Genomic DNA, 27,619 nt, shown 5'->3' with positions numbered 1-27,619 from the left:
AACAAAGGCGATCGAACTGGAATGACAATTTTTATGTATTCTTATTTAAATAAAAAAATCTGCTTGCAATTTTTTTTCGCAAAAATGGTAAGTACATGCTTGAAGGGCGGCTACTAGAGAATTGCCTAGGGCGTCAATTAACCTAAACGCAGCCCTGTCAAAGCGCCGACAGAGGAGTGGTTTTACTGTGGAACCTCTATATATACTGTGCCTAAATCTATGGAGACCTGTGAAGGAGTGGAAACGCAATGCATCGTTTGTGGGCTAACTTTTCAACCTCTAATTCAGCTTTCAGCAGTGGCCGCCAGAGGCGCAAGTGTTCGAATAGGTGCTACAAATACATAGCTCTTATGAACTTAAGTATTTAAAATTTAACTCATTGTATTAATGTTTTTAGCTTAATTAGACATTAATTTATTGGTTGATTAGTGCTGAATATGTTTTATGCCAAAAATAAATTATTTTAACTTTATAACATATCGACGTGTGGTAAAAAGGGTATTCTTTCTATACCATTGTAGATGGAGGTGTGACATCAAATTTAAATTTGTCATTACTGTAATGAGTGTAATGTGAGACAGCTTATTTTGAAGGGGAAATATTTTGTCACATTTTATCTAACTGCCACATTTATACCAATAGTATTTAAACTGCAAATTAATTGAAAACAAAAAGTTTGTTAGTTGAAAAAATTGAACTTTTAACTGTACTTAATTGTTTTTAAAAAGTTAAAAAGTTTAAAACGTTATTTGAAGTTTATTGATCAATTTTTTTTAATTATTCTTTTTATCAAAATTTAAAATGCTTTTTCTTTTGTACATTTCATTTATACATATTCTGAAAGCTTATATACAAATGTTTAAATTTAGTTAATTAAAATATATGTAAATTAACTACAGACGACAGTCTGACTTTTATAAAATTAGTGTTAATTTTTGTGAAATATTTTGTCTCAAAAAATGCATTGTTTCGACAGAAAAACTTTCAAGATCCTCTTACTATTACCATTATAATTTTCAGGTTAAAATAAAAACCAATAATAGGTAAAACACAAATTTTATTTACACCGAAGTACATAACATACAAGCGAATATAATCCGTGAACGTTATAAATAACATAAAGACAAATCTTTATAAAAGTCTTGTACCTATTCCCTAACAACACACAACATTCCAGGAATGTACTACCAAAGTTCTATCAATATTTGAATGTCCTGGACATTTAGGGAACATTCGGTGAACATCTGTTTAAATTATTCCTGGAATGTTACCATAAGACATTCTGTGAACATACTACCAATGTTCCTATATTTTAAGTTGCGAAATAATACATACGTGTAACAGGTACAACATTACTTATAACATACCAGACAAACTAAGTGACATTTTAGGCCTACAGTGCAATAATATGTCAAATTTAAAGAGTTTCCCAAGTTCAATTAATACAATATTATAAACATACAAATGTAATAAAAATTATTGTTCGCGAATATTCAATTTGGACTGCGATTTTGTTAATAAAAAAAAATACTTATAACTTATGCAAAACCCAAGAGAGGTATTTATATTTATTTCTTTTACGTTCATTTTCAAATTCGCCGTGCATATATTTTTGTGCATGGCGCTTGAGAGGGCATCACGTGACTAAAAACGACCAACCAACGACCTCGCTTCGGCCATCTTGGCATCTTCATCTTGACCACCTTGCCTTGCCGTGGATCGTTGTTTGTATTGTTTGTGCTTTTTAAGAATATTTTTTTAATTCGGATACTTTTATAATAGCTTTAATAGTATTATTAACATAGTGCATAAAATGGTGTCCTGTTTTTAACGCAGTTGGAGTAGCAGAAACAAATGTAGATAAAAAATCTGCAGGAATAACGTTTCAATTATGACAGAAGCTCGAAACAAATGACTGAATGAAAAGCCCTATTAAAAGGTTAGTATGCAAATATGTAAACGAAGGCATGTCCTGTATTTCAGAAAATAAATTAATACTATTATCTAATACCCTAATAATACTATTCATAAAAAATCTTTTAAGTAACGTAGATATAACAAAGTGAATAAAAGGCATAAATCAGAAGAATTATTATTTTATTTTATAAGTTAATAATTGGTCATATCCATTTATTATTTTAATATTAATTGTGAATAAGCCACAAACTTCACTTATTCCTAACTAAAACAGTAAATAGAGATAATAACAAAAGGATTTGTAAAACTAAAATAATTCTTTTTGCGTTTTTGCTAATGTATGCGTTTATAAATAGGATGGTAGACCACACACTATAATATACAGTACCAACTAATGAATACACAGAATATTATAGTCGATTTGCTAAACTCAGTCTCAGTACTACTGAGTCTCAGACACAACTGGCTAGTGATTTTAGTAAATAATTTTGCCAATTTCGTAAAATTGGCAAAAAAAAATAATAACTAAATAGTTAATAATTACTGTAATTTTGGCAAAATTGGCCAAAAACAAAAAAAAAAATACCTACTAAAATCACTAGCCAGTTTTTTGTGAGTTCATTAATCATATTTTTTATTTAAAACTAAAATTTGTTAATAATGCTTAGTAATGCATATATTTTGTATTTTTAGCTTTCCAGAAGATCCTGCGAAGAAAATATGAAGTATAGATCAGATTTGTTAATAGACGAGTATGTTCAAAACACTTTTTAGAAAAAGATATTGACAGAACTTCACTTTCATCTGTTCGTTTGAGAGACTGTGCTGTTCCAATAGTTTATGTCACACAGGTATATGCATAACCTAATTGATAATACAGTCCGTACAATATAGATACTGTTGCAATTCATTATCTACATCGGAGATCTAAGTTGACATTGTTGCCCAACTACAAAAAATTTTTGAATTCATTTTAAGTCAAATATATCACATAATTATTGCGAAGTAGATTATACAACAAAACAGATTAATATTCAATGTAAATAAATAAAAACATCAGAAATAGAAAACAAGAATTAAGGTATAATCTTATGTTACAGTTACTAAGGTACCAAGGGTATTATAAGGATAATAACGCTTGAGGTCAATGGTGTTTTTAACAAGGGCCTTCGGCCTGAGGGATATACGTTGACCGAAAGCGTTATTATTATAATACCTGTGGTGCCTTCAACGTTTAATGTCTGACTAAATTATTCTTTATATGAAAAATTTGAATGAATTTTGAATTGATTAGTTTTTAAATAAGTACATTTACCAGTAACAGTAGTAACGTAATTGTGGTAACCATAGTTTTACTTAGGTTGATATTTGTCAACTTGACAGTATCTAAGTCGTTATTTAAATTTAATGCCCAAGGGCGTTATATCGTACTTAACAGACTTCGAAATGTCATTATTTGTCAAATAATGTACCAGTAGGACATTAAAGTAAATAATAAAAACAATAAATATAATGAATACTAAATACTTATTTGTTTGTGAAAAATCTATTTCTTGGTGGCTTTTTTGTAATTAACTATTCTAATGGGGAAATAAGCCACAATTTACTTGAAAAAATAATTTTATTAAGGTTTCTACTTCCACATCGGATGTCGTTGTCAAAATACAAAATGTTCATTATTATTATTTTATTTATTAAATATTATTTATTATTTATTTAAATATTATTTTATATTTATTTTTTTATTATTATTATTTATGCATATTATTACCTGTAAATAATATTTCTTTTATTTTCTTTTTTTCTAAATTACTTTTTATTTTATTTTCTTTTAGAATCAGCTGAGAGAAGTGGTCTACAAAAAACCAGAAAGGAAACGGAATATGTGGCTACGAAAAGCAAAAGAAAGGTTTACAAAGCAAATGTGACACATTTTTTTATAATATTTAGGAATGTCAGTAAATTACATTAAAAAATGTATGTAAAGATTTTTTGCAACAAAAATGTTTATATTTATCAAGGATGTATTATTTGGTATGGCCACATATCGTCAGTGATGTGACAATACCTCCTATCTGTTTTTTTCAAGAGATTTGTAAGATAGACTAAAAACTTGTTTCGGCCACCTCCTGTTTTCATATATTTTTTGACTTGTTTTGCAGTAAATTCAACTATCTATTTACTACAAAAAAAAAGCCAGAATACGTATGAAAACAGAAAGTGACCTTAAAAAATGTTTTTCGTCTCCTGCAAACCTCATGAAAAAACATATAGGAGGTATTGTCACATTACTGACGATATATTTCAGTGAATGTCTAAAAAATATCCTGTGAATGTTCAAAGAACGTTCGTAGACATTCATGGAATGTTCTAACAAGACATTCAGTCTAAAAATATACTGTGAATATCCAAAGAACATTCATGGAATGTTTCAACAAGACATTCAGTCTAAAAAATAGACTGTGAATGTCCAAAGAACATTCGTAGACATTCATGGAATGCTCCAACAGAACATTCTAAGAATATTTAAAATGCTGACACAGCACTTTCCTGGGACTTTCCAGGGACATTCGTGTGCATTTGGGGACATTCCAGGAATGTTTTCAATGTCCTGTGTGTACATTCTAGGAACATTCATGGAATGTTTTGTGTTATTAGGGTTAACTTCGGTAAGTTCCCTTTTGAATTTTTTATCGAAACAACTCCCGGTACGAAGCAAGTTCTTTTAGTGTAAGCTTTCTTGGCACTCATATTTAAATAATATTAACCACCAAAATCAGTAATCTTATATTAACTACGAATAATTAATTATTTTCGAAACTTTTACATTCACTCCAATGCAAAACTAGCATCTATCTCTACGCCACCGCCGCCCTAGCGAGAAACCAAGCAAACAGGCAAAATCGTGTACACAAATTTCAAGGTCGTCCTATCTCGATTCCTCTCCTCTGTGTAGGTCTCCATACCTAATTCTTATTTTTTGATTATAGCGTCATCTATCAACAACTGAAATAACTGTTATAAATGTTATGTATCACGGACGTGCTGTTTTTTCTGTCACTTGCGTCACACTGAAAAAGCCTCTGAGAAGAACAATACAAATAGTTTTTCAATTTTTAAATAAATCACCCTGTAACTCAGTAAGGAGCTACATTTTATTTAAGTGATTTGGGTTGAGCCCAAGAATCTACAGTTAAAATATTTCCAATTAATAAATGAAATAAGTAATGTAAGTAAGTATATTTTTTATGAAATGCCCTGCTGATGAGTTGGGACTTACGATGAAATGGCTGTATACGATTTGGGGGTATGTATATGAAATAGCTTTCGATGAGTTGGGATCAGGATATTGTTGGGATTCGATGAGTTGCGCTCACTCCGAGGTTACAGATTTCTACGTTTTGATGGCCTTAGCCATTTAATGTTTTCCGTAGCGTGGCGTCTATCTGCTCCTGCTGACATCAGTATCAGTCAGACAAGTAACGCCGATAGAAGAACGAGCGCGTCAGTTCCTCAGTAAAACATTATTGTAGGCCATGATAGTAGCCATAAACTTAGTATGAAATCAAAGCTTTGTTAAAGTTAAGACACATTGAATCCTGTTAAATTGTCCGTAAGAATCAAGCAAACAGCTGTTAAAACCCTTTCCTGTGGCGTTTTGAATATTGTAAGCAACTACGTTCTATTGTGCTACTTCCCTAAAATGGAATATAGAATATCCTCGAAAAACTTTCATCAATATTTTTTTCAGACTATGAAAATGCCTGGCAACCAGAAAGCAGATAACGGGCACTACGAATACGAGGAAAATTCCTACTTTACGGAAGGAATTGAGAACAACGTAGTTGAAGATTTTAATACGGCCCCCGAAAATGACTTTTCGGAGTACATGTGGATGGAGCACGAGGAGGAATTCGATAAGGAGGTAATTCATATGTGAATATAATGTTGCTTTACTTTCTAGTAGCATATCACCTAGTTTGACATTTCACAGTATGTTGTAGTAATAATAATAAACACTTTTTAATGTAAGATACAGCTGGACTCAATTGCTAACGAAAATAGCCACCAATTAGCTGATTTTTTTGTATTTACATTTTCTATCTATCTATAAGCGAGGTTCCTACAGCCTCTGCCACTTCTCACATTTCGACCTCCATTCGTTTTCTGTCCATCCATTTTTCTTCTTTGATGGCTCTATCTCTCATTATGTACCCTACATTTTCTTCCCTGGCAACTGAAGGCCTTCCCCTTCTTCGTTGTGGTATGTAATTTAAAGCTTTCTTTGGCCGTCTATCTTCATTCATTTGTTTCACGTGACGATACCACACTAGTTGTCTTGTTTCAATTCTATCTAGACTGGAATATACAGTATTTGTCCTCCTTCAAATATCTCCTTTCCTGATGTGATCTGTTTTGGATATACCACACGCTCTCCTTAGATAATCCATTTCTACTACTTCCATCCTTTTTCTATTTTTTTTTTCATGATCTGCCGCATCCCGCAACTTCTGCCCGATAAGTCATAATAGGCTCTACCAAGGTTCAATAGATTGTCAATTTCGTTTTTTGTCCTCTATCTTTAGACCATAGTAGAGAGCTTAGAATGTTTACTGCTTTTTTCCCTGCTGCATTCTGTTTTCCATGTCTCTTTTGGTAGTGCCTTCTTTAGATATTATAGATCCCAGATATTTATATTCTTTTTTACATGCTTTTGTGGTTCTAATTTCTAACTCTGCATCTTCTTCATCATCCCCTATTTTAAGATACTCTGTCTTTGACATAAGTATTCATATTGAGGCCCAATTTTTATATTCTTTCTTTAGTTTTCTAAACATATAGTCTATGTCTTCCTCATCATTCGCTACGACTACCTGATCATCTGCCAAAAACAAAGTTATTAGACATTTACCACCGCCTATGTCTATTCCCATTCCAGATACTTGTTTCCTCCACTGCTCTAGCGGTGATTGAATAATATATATTTTAAATAAGGTTGGAGGCAGACAACACCCTTGTTTAAGCCCCTTTGGAAATGATTCAGATATAAAATTTCCTTCTTTAACGACACTTCTTGCATTTTTGTATATATCGTCACTGATTTGCAAAAAGGTGCCAAGTGATATTTTATTCAAACGAGGGGTTATATGCCAAAATGATAGGTACGAACGTTCTACCTATTCTGTAAAAAGGGGTCAGGCGTATTACTTACTGTTGTTGAAAGTCTCATAATTTTTTAGTGCCAAGTAACCTTTTTTTTTTAACTGGTTGTGTAAAATGAAGCTTAGTAAACACTTAGTAAAAATATAAAAATGTTACTTGGCCCCTTTTTGCAAATCAGCGACGATATTTGCTATAGCATCCACATACTCTCTACTGAGACTTACTTTTGTCAATGTTTGAAACAGTTTCTTCAAAGGTACTGTATCATATGCCTTCTCTAAATCTACAAACAATAGGCGGGTAGATAGATTCCTTGCCTTTCGTTTTTCTATTACTTGCTGCAGAACGAATATATTATCAGTGCACGTTCTTCCTGTATGAAATCCACTTTGTTCTTGCATGTTTTTGTATTTTGATCCTATTCTTTCTTTTATTATTTGACTGTACAACCTCCCCACTGAGCTGGTAACAGTTATTCCCCTATAATTAAGGTATCTGTTTATCCCCTTTCTTGTATGTTGAGCTGATGTATCCAATTATCGGGGATATTTTGTCCTTTAAAGCATTTATTAAATAGTTGAACCAACATCTCATGTAATATTTTTGGTACATACTTTACCAACTCAATTGGGATGTCTCCAGGTCCTGCTGCTTTACCGTTTTTCGATCTTTTGAGGGCCTCACTTAACTCTCCAGTTGTCTTCTTCTTCTTAAGTTGCCGAGACCGCTTGTCGATTGTTGGCTCTCATGTTGCCCAGCATATTAACAATCACTGTCTTATTTATAGCTGCACGAAATAGTTCAGTGCTGGTTTTCCCAAACCATTGGCGTAGGTTTTTAAGAAGCCAAGAAGTTGTACAGCGGCCCACACTTCTTTTTCCCATTATTTTACCTTGCATGACAAGGTGAAGTAGGTCATATTTTTCTGGATGACGCATTATATGACCAAAGTATTCCAATTTGCGCCTTTTAACCATGTTCACTACTTCGCAACTTTTATTCAAACGTTGCAAAACCCTTTCATTTGTGACTTGCTACCCAACTGATCTTCAGAATACGGCGGTAGACCCACATCTCAAATGCTTCTAGGTTTTACTGTTTGTCTATGTTCGGATAATTCTTCCATTTTGATCTCTTGGAATTTACATCTATCTTCTGTCTTTATATTTTCTTAATTTATATTTTCCATGGCATAATTTCAGAGTTGTATGCCATACATTGCAAACAGGTTTCAGCATTTCACAAAATTAGTTTCACCAAAAGGACAATTTCTATTGATATTTAGGTTGCCAACACATCTTGTATTCAATTCAAATTTCTTTCAGTGTCTAGATATCTTAGTGTTTTCAGGTGGGACCAAAACATTGTTTGTCAACAAAAACTTTGTTTTCATTTATAAATTCTCAAAGCCCCTTTCTGTGTCACTGCCCCTACAATACTTAAGCCGATCTACTGATGGATTTCCATGTAGTTTTGTCTCCTAAGTCCAAATTTGAACACGGCATTTCGATGTCTCAAGCCGTCTTTGAGATTGAGATAACTGACCTCAAAGTAAAAAAATTGAAGTTTCGACTTAAGGCATAATATGATACATCAATTCAATGTGTATCATTAATTTTTAATAATCATTTAAGTATATACGCTATGATATATGATTATACAAATATATAGTAATATAGAAATGATAATGATGTTTCCTAACTATAACCAAAATTTTTTGTTATGATAATGCTTGCATTCTAAGCTTGTTCCATTTGCAATGAATTGACCAACAGTCTACTGTGATGTTCCTTTTTCCTTTCTTAGTTTTCTAATTCATATATCTGGACCTCGGAGGTAAACTACAATAGTCATTTCGAGGAACTGTGTAGAGTTGTAGAGCACTTTGAATGTCATAAAAATCTGATATATCCCATAAAAAAATCTGATGTATCCCATAATTGTTCGAAGGACAATGTGACCATATCTTGATGATAATATATAACTAATTTGTATACTTAATCCAACTAATAAAAACGGATTTAAAAAAACGGATTCGAAACAACACCAAGTCGACATAGTGTAGTTTACCTCCAAGGTCCAGATATATTTATACAATTCTGGACCTCGGAGGTAAACTACACTAAGTCGACATGGTGTTGTTTTGAATAAGTTCCTTTAATCCACTGGTTTTATTAGTTGTATTATACAAATTGGTTATTATATTCTCATTAAAATATGGTCATATTGTCTTTCACCCAATTATGGGATATATCAGATTTGTATTAACATCCTAAGTGCTCTAAAATTTGTTGCAAACACAGGCTAAACTAAACACAGTTGCTTGAAATGACATAGTGTAGTTTATCTCCGAGGTCCAGAATTGAAGACCTAAAATGCCAATTGATAAAGTGCCAAAAACAAAATTTTTGGTTAACAAACAGAAACAAACAACAGTTCATACAAAGTTCATTATATTTTTACAAAAAATGTTTTAAAATATTACACTAACTGCAAATGCTTATGTCATACTGTTTCAATAATTCTTAACAATAGGTTTGTTCGTAGTACGATCCAATTGATCAGCAACTGTTGCCAACCATCAGACGCATGCGCAGTTAACAGTTAGCGCTGCGCAGTTAACAGTTCGAGTTCGTAGACTACGAATGCGCTTGCGTCTGACGGTTGGCAACGGTTGCTGATCGTTCTACGAACAAACCTAATATGAAATTTGTTTACTAACTATTGTATGAACAGATCTAAGTCCACTGATATAGTCTCTTCTAACAGTTGTGGCTAGAACTCCGTTAAGTTCATCAATAAACTCTAGCATGTTCTGGAGATCCTTTTTCTTTTTCTCAACCAATGGAATCTCTCCTAGTAAGGTGTTAAGCTGTATGGAAGCTATGTCTGTGGTAGAAATATTTTTGTTGAAAACATACAATTTCTCCCACTCACATAGCTCATTAAAATTTTGCTTATAAGTCCATGGTTGTTTTTATCAACCTTAAGATATGAAAGTTGAGAAATTTTTATATTTTTTGTAGTTAATGTACTTTGAGGCAGCTTCCTCAAAAAACCTGTCCATGCTGAGAACTTGGAAGGGCCTTGAAGTTCGTGCAATGCTAATTATATTTTAGATATCTTAAACAGTCTGTCTTTTTGACACTTCTTGTCTAATATTGCAAAATCCCTGTCTGCAGTAGAGAAATTGTGCCCTTGGACTGGGTGTAAGCCGGCTCGTACACCAAAGCAATATCCAAACTCAACATGAAACACTCAATATTCCCATAAATATCAGAGGTTAATATGCATCCCTTGAAAGCACTTAAAAACTACCTAGGATTCCTGGAACTTCATTCACTGATGCAACGGGGATAAGGATTGTCTACCGAAATCCAGATGCGACACTCAGTACATATCTTTCCACAAATATTATATGCGATTTCTGTAGGATATTGCTTTGGTGTACCAGCCCACTAAGTGTAATAGTGTATTGGCTTTGTTTGCCAAAATACTATCTCCTACTTTGGTTTGCATATGCAGGTATGGTTTGTTCAACAGTAAATGGTTGAGTTCAATTAGTGCAGTCGTAAATATTATTAAATTTATCTGACCTGGCCCATTGTTAAGACCCACCCGGAGCGATAAGCCACCGAGGTAGACAGAGTTGGTCTTTTCCAATTAACACTGACTAGACGGTACTCCCATAATAAAGCCTGAAATAAATTTTACCTGAAACCGGGCCTTTTATACTATTATCGGTTAATCCAGGATGTTTATAGTGGTAACTAATTGAACTCAACCATTTACTGTTAAACATACCATAATCACATTTTTTGCATATATGTAGTCTTGGTAAGGCAATTTAGGAAAGTCTAAGAAAAACTTTACCATAAAACTTTGACTATTAGGCTGTTTATCTTTAAATGATATAAACATTCTGGCAATATTTAAATCTGAGCTTAAATACTCCTTTTCTGATTTAGAGATGCTCGATTTAGTTAAAGCTAGGCTAGAATATTGTCTGCTTACATTTTGGTAGATAGATCCAATATCATTTCCACCACCTGTAGGTTTACACATAGCGCATTCTGTTGGAATTTTTTGTAACAGTTTGGAGAGTGTTTGGCACATAGATCTTTTAGCAGTGCATTGGCATAGGGACATGATCATTTAGCAACAATAAAAGTATATTTGTCAAAAGTGGCACTTAGATCAATTAGCATTTCAGGTCTTCAATTATTTTTCCTTACATATTTGTTAATGTATTTCTTCCTGTTCCTATTCTTGATCTTGTTCTATTTCTTTACAGGTCATGCAAAGACTAGAAGAAGAGGCATTAATGGAAGAATGTCTGCAGGCATTCATGAATGATGAAAATAATTTGGCGAATACTCAGCTCCAAGATGTGAACTCTGCTCAGTCCCAACAAAGGTGAGTGTCTTGGATTTCTATTTTATAAATGTTTTCATTTAGCAGGTTAATAAATTTACATCTGTTTGTTATTATTGTAAAGCTATAAATAGTAAATAACAAGTAGAGATAAAGGGATTTTCTTATCTATAAATTTATTCTAATGAAAAATATAAATATTTACTTAGATTATGCTCAACATTAATGTGCTGTATTATATCAATGTTTTTATATAAAGCCATTGACACAATAAGGTATTAATTCACAATTTTTTTGATAAGATTAAAATTTCTATCAGTTACCAATTTTTTGCTACCAGCTAATTTATGATTTGTCCTATTCACAATTATTTTGTCTTCAATTTAATGCAGTATTAGTAACACTCTCAAAAAATTAAGTTTTTGTACACATTTCTTGTATTTAAGGGGTCATTTAAATATTATCTAATGCAATTTTTGAATATTTTTTACCACCCCCTCATGTAACACACCTTAACAGTTTTCTGCAACCCCCCCCCCTACCTAAACGTTACTCAACACATACTTAAGTGACCATTTTACCTTAACCCATTAAGACGTCAGCGCGTGATATGGTTACTTCAGTCAGGTGCCATTCAACAGCTGGCTTTCAACATTCAACGGCTCCTATATAGCCGAGTTCCATTCTCTTAGATAGGCAGCGAATAGGTTAGTTAAAGTAATGATTATGTTGGGAACAGTACTTTTTTTTATTTATTAAATTAACAATGCCCCTAATCCTAAGACTAACCAGCAGTTTACATTCAACTTAATCTACTACTGTATTGTCCTAGGTATTCCCAACGGTTCATCTTAGAATTTAATAATTATTGTTGCACAGCACACATCACTGTTGTGGACAAGTTCACTGCCTGAATTTAAACTGACACTGACATTTATAGATTTATCACTATCACACAAGTTCAAAAGGTTTGGTGTGTTTGAGCTTGCGGACTAGGTCTTGATTATCTAAAAGTTCTAACACTTCCCTGTTTGTATGGTTGTGGAGCTGTTTTTCGTGACCTTTGGCAATCTTCTTTATTTCTTCTTTGATTGTTGCTATACGAAGTTTCCGATGTAGGTCTTTGTTGCGGATATACTATGGAGCGTTTACTATGTTTCTTAGTATTCGGTTTTGGACTCTTTGAAGGCAAGCATAGTTACTCTCACTAGTGCGGCCCCATAACTGTAAACCATAGGACCATACTGGTTGGAGCATTTGTTTGTAAACTAATACTTTGTTTTTGATTGTAAGTTGTGAGCTTCTACCTAATAACCAATAAACCTTCTTGTACTTCAGTTTTAGTTCTTCAGTTTTCTTTCTGATATGTTCCTGCCACTTTCATTTGCTATCCAAATGTAGCCCTAGATATTTAACTGTTTTCTTGTACGGGACGATTTTATTGTTTATATAATTATATTATATTTATACTGGGTGACTATTTATTTTTTTGTAAGTGAAATCGATATGGGCAGATTTCCCTTCATTGATTTTTATGCGCCATTTATTATTCCAAGTGTTTATTTTGTTCACTGCATTTTGGAGGTGTCTAGTTGTTCCTTCGAGTGTTTCACCGACTGCTAGTATTGCAGTGTCATCTGAAAATGTTGCCAGTTTAATATTTTCTGTAACAGGTATGTCACAAGTATATAATAATAAATATAGTATGGGTCCCAGAACACTGCCCTGTGTGATTCCGGCTTTAATTGGTCGTAATTCTGAATATTCGCCTTCCTGTTTAACTCTGGGGGAAAAGTACTGGAAAAAAAAAAATAACTTAGTTATTGTTTTAATCGCATTTGCGATAATAATAAATAATACAAAAGATTTCTAACTATAATAGCAATAGTAAACATTTACTTCTAATTTTCTAAGTAATTATCTTCTTTTGGTACCTTAAAGTTAGCAATTACTTTGGTGAATTGTTCACCAAAGAATGCACGAATAGGAAATTATGAAAATATGGCATTATGCTGCTTGGGAAGGTATGGAGAAGAGACGATAAATAGAAATGGTAGAAGAATGATAAGTTTCTGCCAAATAAATGACTTGTTAATAGGTAATTCTTTCTGGTATCAACCGAGAAATGAAAAATATACATACGTAGCAGAAGAAAGAAATGCGAGAAGCATAATTGACTACATAGTATATCCTCGAGACGCAGAACTAACGATACAAAATATAACAACAGAGAACGAAGCCGAACTCGATACCCAACACAGACTAGTGACAGCAGAGATAAACATGAAACTAATGGAAATAATAGAGAGTCCTCAATATACAAGAATAGCAATACATAAGATGAAAAATATGGAAATGAGGAAGTTATACTAAAGAGAGACAGATAAAATACTGGAACAGCATAAAAACAATGAGGAAATATGGAATATGGAAGAGAGATGGAAAAAATTGAGAGACACGTTATGGAACACTGCAAAACAAGTATGTGGAATAAGAAAGAATGGGAAGAATAATAAAAGAACTGGATGGTGGAATAAGAAAATAAAGCAAGCTGTAAAAAACAAGAAAGAAATGTGGAAGCGATACATAAACACAAATGAAGAGCAAGACAGAGACGAATACAGAAGACAGAGAAATATAGTGAAAGAACTAGTAAAAGATGCGAAGAAGAAGAGCTGGAAGGAATTCGGTGAAAAATTGAACGAAGGTTTTGGGAATAACAATAAACAGCTTTGGAATAAAATAAGAAGCATAAAGGAACAAAAAGGAAACAAATAAGACTAATTAGAAATGAGCGAAATGAATTGAAAACAAACATACAAGACATACTAACCATATAGAATAAGCACTATAAAGAAAAATTCGAGGCAAGCAACCAACAAAATGAGGAGAGAGGACAGCAGGCAAGAGAAGAGGATAGAGACAATCGAGTAGACGAAATTCATATCAAAGATATTGAAGAAGGATTGGCAAGAATAAAGATTGGAAAAGCGGGAGGTGCCGATGACATAGATCCGGAGATGATGAAGTACGTGGGAGAACGAGGCAAGCTTTGGCTACTGGAAATAATGAGGGAAGCATGGAGAACAGAAAAGATACCGGAAGACTGGGAAGAAAATTTATTGATGCCAATACACAAGAAAGGAGATGAAGCGGACTGTGATAACTATAGGGCTATATGCTTATCATCAGTGGCATATAAAGTCTACATCGGGATAGTAGAAAGGAAGCTCAGGAAAGAACTGGAAGGAAAACTAGAAGAAGAACAAGCGGCTTTTAGGAAGGAAAGAGGAACAACAGATAATATATACATACTGAGAAATATAATTGAAAGGAAAAACGAAATAGGAGAAGACTTATATGTTACGTTTATAGATATTAAAGCTGCTTTTGATTCTATAAATAGAGAAGTAATATGGTCAGTAATGGAAGATCTGCAAATCCCCCAAAAGATAGTAAGCGTGGTAAAAAGTACAGCATTTTACATACATACAGCATTTTGCATACAGCAAATTTACAGCATTGTTTTACTATGTCATAAGTTTTTCTGGGTGAAATATGAAGGTCCTAAGCATATCACAAATGGTTGAAAAACTTAAAATGCGAATACTTCTTTTTTTTATAGTTTTTTTCTCAATTATTGCTATTTTGCTACAAGGGTGACAGTTTTTAAAATCTTTAACTAATCGTACATTGTAGAAAATGTAATTACGCAACTTTTTATGTTAGTGCAACTTTTCTCGGAAATAAATACTTTTAAAGTTATAATCAAAAAATGAAGAAAAGACTCGAATTTTTCCTTCATTTTTTAACATTTTGATTATTTAAACAATGTTCCGGACCTTTTTGAGTGGGAGGATAACATATTATATGAGTTAAATACTCTCAAGCAATTTCTGCAAACAAATATGAGTCACCTCTCAACATCCAAATGTACTAATATTTTTACAGATGCGCCCTGATCTAGTAGGTATTTGACTAGGTACAATACACTACTTTGAACTTGCATATTGCTGCTTCGTGGTCCCCTTCTATTATGATTCTCTTCATTGGTCGGATTATGGTCTTGTCGATTCGTGCTTTATTATCTTATTATTGTAGTATAGTATCGGCTAGAATTAGTCTTCCGCTAATGTCTGCATCGTCAATATTGCTCTTTGTGATGTTGACTCCTAAATACAGGGTGATTGATTAGTAGGGTAAAGCTCAATAGCTCCGCTATAGTAATAGATAGCAATAAAAGTTAATAACAAAAATTTTAGCCACCTTTGAGCTTCACATTACAAAATTAGTTAGAATGTTACAGGGTGTTCGATAACACAGTGGCAGAACAAACTTATGGTTTTAAATGGAACACCCTATATTTTATTTTAAATTCGAAATCCTGTTAACTTCTATATCACAAAAATATAAAGGTTTGTTATGTTATACAGGGTATTTACAAAGTTATAACCAATTTTATATGAAAATCGTAACAAGTTCAACTACCTGTATAAATAAAAATAAGCAAAACAACAATGGTTTATTAATGCCATATTTTTTAACGTATTGTCAAAATTTTCAAGAATGGTCGATATTGCTAATTTTCTTTATATCAAATACAGGGTGAGTCAAAACGCAAGTACATTATTTTCTCAGTAATTTTAAATGGAACACCCTGTATTTTATATCACTATTGAAAAGTACCATTACCGTACTTTAATTTTTAGATAACATTCCCTATGTCTAAATTTATTAGTTTTCGAGATATTTTCATTTTTCAATGGACCAGTAGCGTGGCCACCCAAATCACCAGAATTTAATAAACTGGACTGATTTTTTTGGGGTTACGTTAATAATGAAGTTTATAAAATACCTCCAACAAAAAGGGATGAGATGAAAAATAGAATACAAAGTGTATTTCGATGTGTTAATTTACAAATGCTCCGTAGAGTAAGTAGCTCATTCAATGATCGTTTTTAGGCGTACATAAATGTGTTTTGAGATAATTTTGAACACCTTATGTAATTAAATATTAAAAATATTTTATTAAAAGTAGCTTCTAATTTTTTTCAAACATGTTTTTTTGCAAAATGTATTAGGTACATTCCATGTCAAATCACTCAGGCAAAAAATTTTGGATCTCTGATTTGTCTGAAAATTGGTATATAGCTTCTGCGGGACGTAAATATAAGATATTTAAGGTCAAAAAATCTTCTTCTTCTTTTTTTCTCAAAATGTTATTTTATGCGATTTTACAGTGATTTGGTGTTTATTTAAACAAATTTGCATTTTCTGTCGTAAGGTATCAATGAAAAACATAATATTTTAATAGAAAGGACTCAAAAATGTCATTATATGGTATTATAACAAGTTATTTTGAATCAAAACAAGTTTTTGATCAAATTTAATAGTGTAAAAAACGTTAAAATACCGTTTTTTACATTTTCCTCCATTCCCAAAATACATCATCATCGATTTGGCTGAAAATTTGCCCACAGATAGCCAAAAGATAGGACTTTAAGTGGTTAGAAGGATTTGAATTATATTACAATACCAAAAAAGTTACATGCAGTAATATCAGACCCAAAAGTATATATTAGTCCAGTCGGGATAGCATTTGACCTTGAATGCCGAGATGCCCAAAATTTTATTTTTCTGATCTTTAGGGGAGTCAATAGTAGCCTAAATTTAAAATCACGAATGAATTCCTCCGTTACGTTAGCCGCCATCTTGATTTTAAAGGAGAACCTGTTTTGCTCAATATCTCCGCCATTTTTAACTTTTCGACAAAAATGGTAGGAACTGAAATTGTTCCAAATAAATCGTATTTACAATTATTACAATTTCTTTTTAACAATTTTTGGGGTGAGGTCGATATTTTCGAGTTAATTTTACTTACATTAGACGCCTATATTTTTGACTATAATATTGCATGTAACTTTTTTGGTATTGTAATATAATTCAAATCCTTTTCACCACTTAAAGTCCTATGTTTTGTCTATCTGTGGGCAAATTTTCAGCCAAATCGATTATGATTGGCTGATTATTTGGGAATGGAGAAAAATGTAAAAACGGTATTTTAACGTTTTCTACACTATAAAATTTGATCAAAAGCTTGTTTTGAATCAAATTAACTTGTTATAATGCCATATAATGACATTTTTAAGTCCCTTCTATTAAAATATTATGTTTTTCATTGATACTTTACGATAGAAAATGCAAATTTGTATAAATAAACACCATATCACTGTAAAATCGCATAAAATAACATTTTGAGAAAAAAAGAAGATTTTTTGACCTTAAATATCTTATTTTTACGTCCCGCAGAAGCTATATACCAATTTTCAGACAAATCGGAGGTCCAAAATTTTTTTTGCTCCAAAATTGAGTGATTTGAAATGGAATGACCCATTACTAATAAATTATGTTTCGTTCTTTATTTGTTACATTGTTACATTTACATACAAAAGTAGTGTTTAATTGTCTTCACAAAATATTGTATTTTGTGTTTGTGTGTTTTTTTGTAAAATTTATTACTAATTTTCTTCGTTTATTTGTTGCATTTGCATAAAAAGACAGTTTTTAATTGTTTCAAAAATGTTGCATGTCGTGGTTGTGTTTTTGTTTGTAAAATGTATTACTAATAAATTATTTTTATTTCTTTATTTGCTACAGTGTTACATTGATTACCGGATTGATAATCGGTAATCTTCAATTGTCAATTCAGTCATGGCTTACTTAAAATTTAGATAAATTTAAACACCTAAAATAATTTCCTCTGAAAAGTGAAAATATCTCGAAAACTAATAAATTTGGGCATAGGGAATGTTATATAAAAATTAAAGTACGTTAATGTTACTTTTCAATAATGATATAAAATACAGGGTGTTCCATTTAATATTACTGAGAAAATAATGTACTTGCGTTTTGACTCACCCTGTATTTGATATAAAGAAAATTAGCAATATCAATAATTCTTAAAAATTTTGACAATAAATAAAAAAATATGGCATTAATAAACCATTGCTGTTGTGCTTATTTTTATTTATACAGGGAGTTGAACTTGTTACTATTTTCATACAAAATTGGTTATAACTTTGTAAATACCCTGTATAACATTACAAACCTTTATATTTTTGTGATGGAGAAGTTAACAGGATTTCGAATATAAAATAAAATATAGGGTGTTCCATTTAAAAAAACATAAGTTAGGTCTGCCACTGTGTTATCGAACACCCTGTAACATTCTAACTAATTTTGTAATGTGAAGCTCAAAGGTGGCTAAAATTTTTGTTATTAACTTTTATTGCTATCTATTACTATAGCGGAGCTATTGAGCTTTACCCTACTAATCAATCACCCTGTATATAAAGCTATCTACTTTTTCTAAAATGTCAAATTTTAATGTCAGGTAGGATCCTGTTGCGCGCTTCGATCGACTTTGTACTACGATTTTAGTCTTTTTTGTATTTATTGACAGACCTATATTTGTTTAGCATGCGATTTAAGTTCCTTATACGTATTGTCGTCTAGTTTGGTTGTGCTCATATTTATGTCATCTGCATATGCTGCCAGTTGGACATGATGGAGGTCAGTCTTTTTTTTCTCATCTCCTGTATATCCATTATATCTCTGGTTATATCATATTACTAATGCGGTGAACAAGAAGGTATACAATACATTTATATTAAAAGAGTAAGAAGTTCCTTTGAACAAATAATTTATTTAAAGATCGTAAGGTTATCACACGTATTTTTAACCGAGAATTATCAGTTAGAAGATATGGTGTCGGTACGTGAATATTTTGAAATGTTATTTTACATAATTAATAACAGTATAATAATTGAAAACACCATTACATTTAAGATTCTTGCAGTACAAGAATATTCAATATATACGAAATAAAACACCAGAAAATTGGAACAACTACAGAACAGAACGAAACGAGGTAAACGCAGGTAAACGAAAAATAAATAAAAGAATACCATTGGGAGAAATTTACAAAAGAAATGGAAAGAGATTTGTATGGAAGCCAGAGGAAGGTATGGGGAATGTTAAGAAGAAATAAGCTTGAAGTCAAGGACACCGTACAAACTAATAAAATTACGACACAGCAATGGGAAACATACTTTAAAAATCTAGAAAATATATAAGAATAGAATATAAAAATAGAAAACATCATAAGGTCCCTTAAGAACAGAAAAAGTCCTGGACCAGACGATATCACCAATGAGATGCGTAAACACGGAGGGGAAAAATTGCAGAACGAATTACTAACCATATTTAAAATATTATAGAAGAACGGAATACCGAGCGACTGGAAAAACAGCATAACAATACCCGTTTTCAAAAAGGGAGAGAAAACACATCCAGAAAACTATAGGGGAATAACTCTGCTTAACAGCATTCTCAAAGCATTCACAAAAACTATACGGGAAGAAATCGCCAAAACTATAACCATACGGGAAGAACAACAAGGTTTACGGAAAAATAGATCCACTGTTGATGCAATATTTGTTATCAGACAGATAGCGGAAAAATCCATAGAATTTAATAAACCTGCATATATGTATTTCGTCGATATGACCAAGGCTTTTTACAGAGTGCGATTAAAGGACGTGTTAGAAATAATGGGAGAAAAAGGGCTAAACCACAGGCTAATTAACCTAGTATATACACGATATTAACAAACAATGTAAAACAAAAATAAGGGTAGGAGATTTGACAACAGAAGACATAGTTATAAACACAGGAATCCGTCAAGGCGATTCACTGACCTCTTTCATATTTAATTTAATAATGGACAAAATAATAGAAAACCTTCCCAGTACAGCTGGATTTAAGATGGGTAGCGCATTCTTTAGAGTCGTTTGCTACGCTGACGATGCTGTCCTTATCGCCGATTCTGAAGACAATCTCCAAAGGCTACTGCATGCATTTAATACTAAAGCTAAAGAACTAAATATGCTCATCAACACCGAGAAGACCAAGTGCCTAGTAATTTCCAAAGAACCGATAAGATGCAAATTAGAAATTGACTCCAAAATTGTGGAAAAGGTGAATCACTTCAAATATCTTGGAGCGGAAATACTAAGCTATGGGAATTGTTAGCGCAAATCACATTTGCCGCTAAAAATTTAAATTCAAACTTCAAAAACACATAGCTGACCTTTCTACGCAGGGTACGAAAGAACCATCCAAGAGACATTCGAAAAATGGCGAGCAACAGACATCGTACCGTCCGCGTCTGGTATTATCAAAAATTTCAAATAAATTAAATCATCGGCGTGATAAAAGTATCGTAAAGTTGCTGGTTTGGTGCATTTAAGAGTGCATCGCTTGCTGGGGCCCCAGATTCGAAGAATACAACAAAAAACATGAGTACCCATTTTTTATATCAGTTGTGTGTTTAACGGAACATCATTTTATCTATTCATATTCAATTTGTATGTCAATGCATGAAAATACATTAGCAGACCTAAAACTACAGTCCACGAAGGAAACAATCAATCTAAATCCCGTGCGCTAACAGGAATCTCTTAAAAGAGGTCGGCGAACAAACAATGAAAGCAGTTAGAATCACGGGATTCCTGAAAGAAATCGTATGGAAGAACAAATATCTAAATACTGAAAGCAAAGTCAAAATATGTAAAACAACAATAAGACCTATTATAACATATGCGGCAGAAACAAGACCAGACACAAATAGAACGTTACAAATGATGAGAACCGTTGAAATGAGAACACTAAGAAGTACACAAGGCAAAACTCTACGTGACAGAATAAGAAGTGAAGACATCAGACAAAACTGCGGAATACCGGACATAGTAAGGTGGGTCAGACAGAGACGAAGAAATTGGAACAAACATATAAAGAGAATGGACGACAGAAGACTCGTTAAAAACGCAAAAACGAATAACACAGTAAGTAAAAGACCACAGGGCAGACCACCAAAACGATGGCGAGAATGCTGGACCTCAACGTCCGGGGAAGACTTGACGGCAATGAACAGGCAGGAGCCTACTAGCATGATCGATCATGCTAGAAAGAAGAAGAAGAAGCAGTACAAAAATCGAGATACACAGACTGGGAGACGATGCACTATAATGAGAACAGAATTTTAAAAGTGGAACAGAGAAGAGATTTTGCAAAAAAAAACACCATTATTCGGGATGTCCTTTTTATAGTAGACAAGAAAATACTAAAATCTGTGATAGACGTAAATCCTATAAAGAACAGATGATCGATGAACATGCGTTTCAAATTCACTAACACTAAAGTGTATTTAAATGTAGTAATGAAACACAGACTTACTCACAATCATTTAATTATACTTTGACGACCGGTTTCGATCTCTATATTATTCAGATCATCTTCAGGTCGGCGTTACAAGTAGTTACATGCTACAATTAAAGAAAACCAGAGAAAACTCTGGTTTTTTTTAATTGTAACATTTAACTACTTGTAACGCCGACCTGAAGATGATCTGAATAATGTAGAGATCGAAACCGGTTGTCAAAGTATAATTAAATGATTGTGAGTAAGTATGTGTTTCATTACTACATTTAATATGGACTCACATATGCAACCCATTCAATATTTAAAGTGTATTTGTTTGCAACTGGCAGTTCATTTAGTGGCGGATCCAAGGGGGGCCCCGAAAATAAATATCAATTCAATAATCCTAAATAATGAAAAACCTAGAGCCGTCAAACAAAAAAAAAAATTTTAGGCCCATAAAAAAATAATTGAAAACCCACTTATCCTAGGGATAGTAAGACCTTGTAAGTGACCTTGCAATAAAAAAAAATTAATTACATCACCCTCAAGATCCATGACCCCGCAAATACTTCGTTTCCGAGATAGGGGATGTTGAAATTTTTCTTACAAACTGACGATTTATTTATTGCTCTAAAACCGGATGAGATATGCAAATAACATTTGGTGGGTTTTAAGAGGTAGTTATTGGGCATTTTTTGACATATAATTAAGAATTTTATGTTCACCATTAGCGCATATGAGGGTCATATTACCCGTATGCGCGCCAATGGTAAATATTAAATTCCTAATTGTATATAAAAAATGCGCAATAACTACCTCTTAAAACCCACCAAATTTCATTTGCATATCTCAACCGGTTTTAGAGCAATAAATAAATTGTCAGTTTGTAAGAAAAAATTCAACATCCCCTATTTCGGAAACGAAGTATTTGCGGACATACGTTTATAAAGCAAACTGTAATTATTTTTCATGCAGAATTACCCCTTAAAGTTTGCCACACTTATTTAAAAACTCCCTGTATTGACGAAAAACAAGGCTAGTTGTTAAAGTACCTAAGTTATTATTTATAAGTATTGTACAAACTCGTTATATGTTATGATTAAAATATGATCACATTGTCTTTTAGACCGAAAGATACCTAATTATGGGACATATAAGATTTTTAAAATATTCAAACAAATTTTCGTATCATTCTCCAGGTACACTTCGCGTCAAAAAAGACTGGTACAACTCTTATAACCGAAAATCGTGTTTTTCAAGTTGTGTAAGTTGATCTTGTCACAAGTGTCATTCTAATTTCTAGGGCAACGTTGCCAGTTCAACGAAAACATTATATCAAACTAGGTAAAAACGGGGCTGTGCGACAGACCGCATTTTTTAATATACTAAAAACTAAAACAATTGTAATTTTCCGTCATCTCAATTAAGTATATCGATACATTGATTTGTGTTTTATTATAATTTATGAAAATATTTCAATTCAAAAATATTGATAGACAATAAATCTTGACATGACTTTAAATGATTATGTTTAACGTCAAATCGAGAGGTGTGATTGGTTTCTCGTAAATTGTAGGACAAAACTGCATTAAGTTGTGTACAATAAATAAAACACACTGGAAAAATTAAAAATTTAATTTGAAATTAATACAAAATGAATAACTTTTACAGTGAACAAGTGTGGAATTTAAATATGTATTACAATTCGAAGTAGACATTTTAAACGTTATTTTTTTGTATTTAGATTTAGTGCAATTCCGTTATCTCTGATGGCAACAACGAAGTGATTCACGAACAATAATTGTCAGTCTGAACACAGGTTTACATTGGGAAAAAAAGTGTACCAGTTTTATATGACGCGAAGTGTACCTGACGCATTTTTAAAAAAGAATGTGTGTGTACTTTGTACGCACGTAAGAAGTTATACTTCTATTATAATATAATTTCAACGAAATAAATATACCTACTTAACAGTTACAATACAAAAAATTAACAATAATTACCAAAAATGAACCAAAACTTAACAATACCAAATATTAAAAAAAAAAAAAGAAAAAAGTATGAATCGTCCGGGATTTGAACCCGCAATCTCGCGATTTTTTGATCTCTGGCCCAATGCTCTACCAACAAGGCCATCAAGCCGCATGCTACTTACCTTTCAGATATACAGAATTATACATCACGGTGACAAGTGAAATATAAAAATAGATGCTTTATTATTTTACGCCCAAGGAAGACAAATCCAAAGACACAAAATTATAATAAAAACCTTTTAAACCACCTTTTTCAAATTGCGCAAGTTGTATTATCAATATTAATGTTAATAAATGAAATATAAATATTTTGACGTTTCACAATTTGACAATTCACTTTTAACTGCAGTGCCTTAAAAATTTTAAAGCACTAGTGCCTTAAAGTAGCATTTTTAACGCTCCTATGGAGTCCTAAAAATTGCATTTTTAACACGTTTGTAGAAAAATATATTTAAAAACACTAATATATTCTTTCCACACCTTTTCTGGACTGATACATACATAAATTAAAACATTTTGAAGTATAACTTCAAAAATATAATATGAACACTATTTAAAAAGGCAGTATAACTATTAACTAACCTTTGTTGTTTCTCTTCCCACAAATTTTAAAACGCAACAACCATACATAACCAAACCGTCAACCGTCCAAACCACAGCTGCGCTACAGCTGCCATATTGGATAATTTTTGACATGTCATTTGAACATCCAATCAGAACAAAGTTATAATGCGCATGCGCCCGGATCGTAGGTTTTAACATATAAAAATTCACCCTCATATCGCGCGTAAAGAAGTATAACTTCAAAAATTTATAAAGGAATAAAACCAGCAGTTTTGTATAAAACTTAGGTAAAGGATCCTCAAAAGATTAAGTAAAGATATCCCAAATCTACAATACCGTATCTATAATAGCATTGTATAACTAGACATTGTCTAGTTAAACAATGATAATAGCTTGTATTTAAACAAAAAAAAATGTAAATCATTGGGACTGCTAATTCTATGTACGACCAACAAAAGGTTAATTACAGAAAACTTTAAATATGAAACAAACCTTGCGCCTGTACAGGCTGAACATAATTTTATTCCACCTCTTGTAATTGCTTTACAATAAATAATAATTATTCTCTTTCTATAATATTGTCTTCAGTGGCTTCACCTCGTGTTTCACAACTCTTACTCGACTCTACTTGATTTTCTAAAAAAACATAAAATATTTTAAGTCACTTTTTCTAAAAATGTTTGTGGACAGCGTGTGGATATATTATTAAGTTTTTAAAGCCTAATTAAAAAAAAGGAATATTTTTTAAATATGAAAATCTCTTACCGCCTAATTCAAGATATAAATCATCCACTTGGCGCAGATTCATATTGTTTAGGACAACATAATTGGTTAATTCTTGAAATAATATAAACAAAAATGAAAATAAATTTCATTAGATATAATAATCTCGAAAAGTTCTTACCATCATCGCTAATTATTTCTTTTACTAACACAACTCTTTTAACTAACACAATAATCTAACCATGTAAATTAGGCGGAATTTACTTTGTAATACTAAGGCGATTTGGCGGTTTCTAAATGTAGGCGTAGCATTCTTGAAAGTATATTAGCGGTAAGTGCAATATGCTAAGGTATATATACTTCGTCCAATTTACTTACCGTTGCACGTCATCCGCGTCATAGCTTGTACCATGATACCAACACGAAATATTTAGGCGGTAGGTGTGTTCTTTTTTAGAATCATAATGATTCTAAAAAATAACACACCTACCGCCTAATTATTTCGTGTTGGTATCATGTTACAAGCTATGACGCGGATGACGTGCAACGGTAAGTAAATTGGACGAAGTATAGACGACAACTGTAGCAGATACCGTCAAAACGCCATAGTGTTTAACATTTGCCGCCAAATGGCTTAGTATTTTAATTGAAAAGTGTAGATACCGCTAACAAAATTGCAATTTTATTTAAAATATAATGCTTCTACAACCCAAAGACTTTGTAAATATATACTAAATACCCTGTTCTACCTAGAAATACAAAAATCTCATTTTCGATACAAAATCAGTTACCGCCTTTGGGCTTAGCACGGCAGTAATGCTTTCGAAATATATTTGTTTTTATGCTAATTTTTTGTTTAGAAATAATAAATATGTTGATTTTCAACCTTTTGTTACAAACAGTTTCGTTTTTTTTTGTTCGTGCTAAATATTTTGTGTTGTTATAATGTGACGTCACTTGCTATGACGCGGATGACGTGCATCGGGATTTATAATGTACCAACCATAATATATGTGTGTATGTTACGATTACCTTCGTCTATTTCTCTTTTAAAATCCATAAAATTTATTTATTGTTGGGTGCTAATTTTGACATTGACAACTTAGGGTGTTTCAATAACCATTAAATTAACCAACTCGACCTTTCTTCATGCTACAGTATTTCGTTTGGTGTGTACCTGTTACCAACTGCAAATATAATCCGGTCAATTTAGACATAAAAATAGTGGTCAAATAACAAAAATTTCCGGAAAGCCAAATATTGGTGGAGAGCTGGGTTGTACCATTACAAATAAAATTTTAAAAATTCCCATCGATCGTAAGTGTGCTACAAAAGTTATTTTTGTAAACGGTAAGTTTTACCAAAAAAAAACTTCAAACCAAAGTTGTAGATCTTAAAATTCTCTACAAAAATAATCTTTATGATTTTTTTCCTAAGAGTTACCATTCCTGAGATATCGCGATTCTAAGAATCACATTATACATGATATTATGTACATATAATAAGGAAGCTCTCATACCAAAAGCGATATCCGATCGATATATGTAACACGCAACATCCCATATAGTCCAGACTGTATCGTCGCCCCCGTTAGGTAAATTATTTTGATCCGTCTTTTTTTGCACAAACGTTTTTACTTAAAAAAAAGGTCCTTATAACAAATACACGGTGCCGGGAGGTGCCGCGGTCGGATAATTGTTTAAACAATTTTTTTAAACAAATTTAAAAAATCAATTTTTTCACTTCGTACCAATTTTTTTAGATTCTTTGGGACATTATGAGCAAAAAATCTCTTATGATTTTTCTCTAGAATTAATTGTTGTCGAGTTATACGCGATTTAAAATTTGAAAAACACGAAAATAGTTATTTTCAAGGCTTTAACTCTGTTAAAAATTATTATTATGAAAGTCAGAAAGTGACTAAATCAAAGTTTAAAGCCCCCTTACATGATCCTGAAGAAATTTGTGACATGAATGTATTAAAAAGCTGTTATTTTTAATTATTAACAATGAGCGCTAACAGCGTATTGAGGCGGCCATCAATGTGGGTACGAGTAAGATGCACCATTGGACTGCCGGAATGGTGCATATTTTTCGCACTCACATTGACAGCCGCCTAAATACGCTTTCAGCGCTCATTGTTAATAATTAAAAATAACAACTTAGTAATAAATTAATGACACACATTTTTTCAGGATCATGTAAGGGGACTTTAAACTTTTATTTTTTCACTTTCTAACTTTCATAATAATAATTTTTTCCGAAAATCGGTCAGGAATTTAGATATTTTTGAAAGAAACGTTCGATATTTCCTTATACTTAGCCATTGCCTGGAAATGAAAAATAACTGTACGAAAATGTTATTTTCCACCCACCTCTACCGAAAGTATACTTTTCCGGACCTGATTGTAGGGAGCAAAGTTGTACTTTTCCTCCCTAGGGAGGAAAATATTTTTCCTCAATAGGGAGGAAAAGTAAAAGTGGCGTCATAGTATTTCATTCATGAAATATAACTTATTGAACGCCCTGTGCAATATCTTTTTTTATTACTTAAGTATCTATACATTTTAACGTTTATTTAT

At 32.3% G+C, this 27,619-nt stretch overlaps 1 protein-coding gene and 1 long non-coding RNA gene across 2 annotated transcripts in view; both read left to right on the top strand.

The window, feature by feature from the left end:
- Positions 1-1,155: 1,155 nt before the first annotated feature.
- Positions 1,156-3,869, top strand: LOC126878707 (uncharacterized). Its single transcript, XR_007695740.1, has 3 exons — positions 1,156-1,939; positions 2,611-2,768; positions 3,753-3,869. It is a non-coding gene; the product is annotated as an uncharacterized LOC126878707 (long non-coding RNA).
- A 1,808-nt stretch (positions 3,870-5,677) lies between these two features.
- LOC126878606 (polyadenylate-binding protein-interacting protein 2B) overlaps positions 5,678-27,619 on the top strand; it is a 74,474-nt gene continuing 52,532 nt past the window's right edge. Inside the window, exons 1-2 of the mRNA XM_050641417.1 lie at positions 5,678-5,842; positions 11,375-11,496. Coding sequence (XP_050497374.1) covers positions 5,678-5,842; positions 11,375-11,496 — 287 coding nt within the window. The remainder of the gene's footprint in view (positions 5,843-11,374; positions 11,497-27,619) is intronic.

Source organism: Diabrotica virgifera, chromosome 10, assembly GCF_917563875.1.
Source record: "Diabrotica virgifera virgifera chromosome 10, PGI_DIABVI_V3a".
Lineage (NCBI taxonomy): Eukaryota > Metazoa > Arthropoda > Insecta > Coleoptera > Chrysomelidae > Diabrotica > Diabrotica virgifera.
Note: the sequence above shows the minus strand (reverse complement) of the source record. Positions and strands in the feature narration are given on the sequence as shown.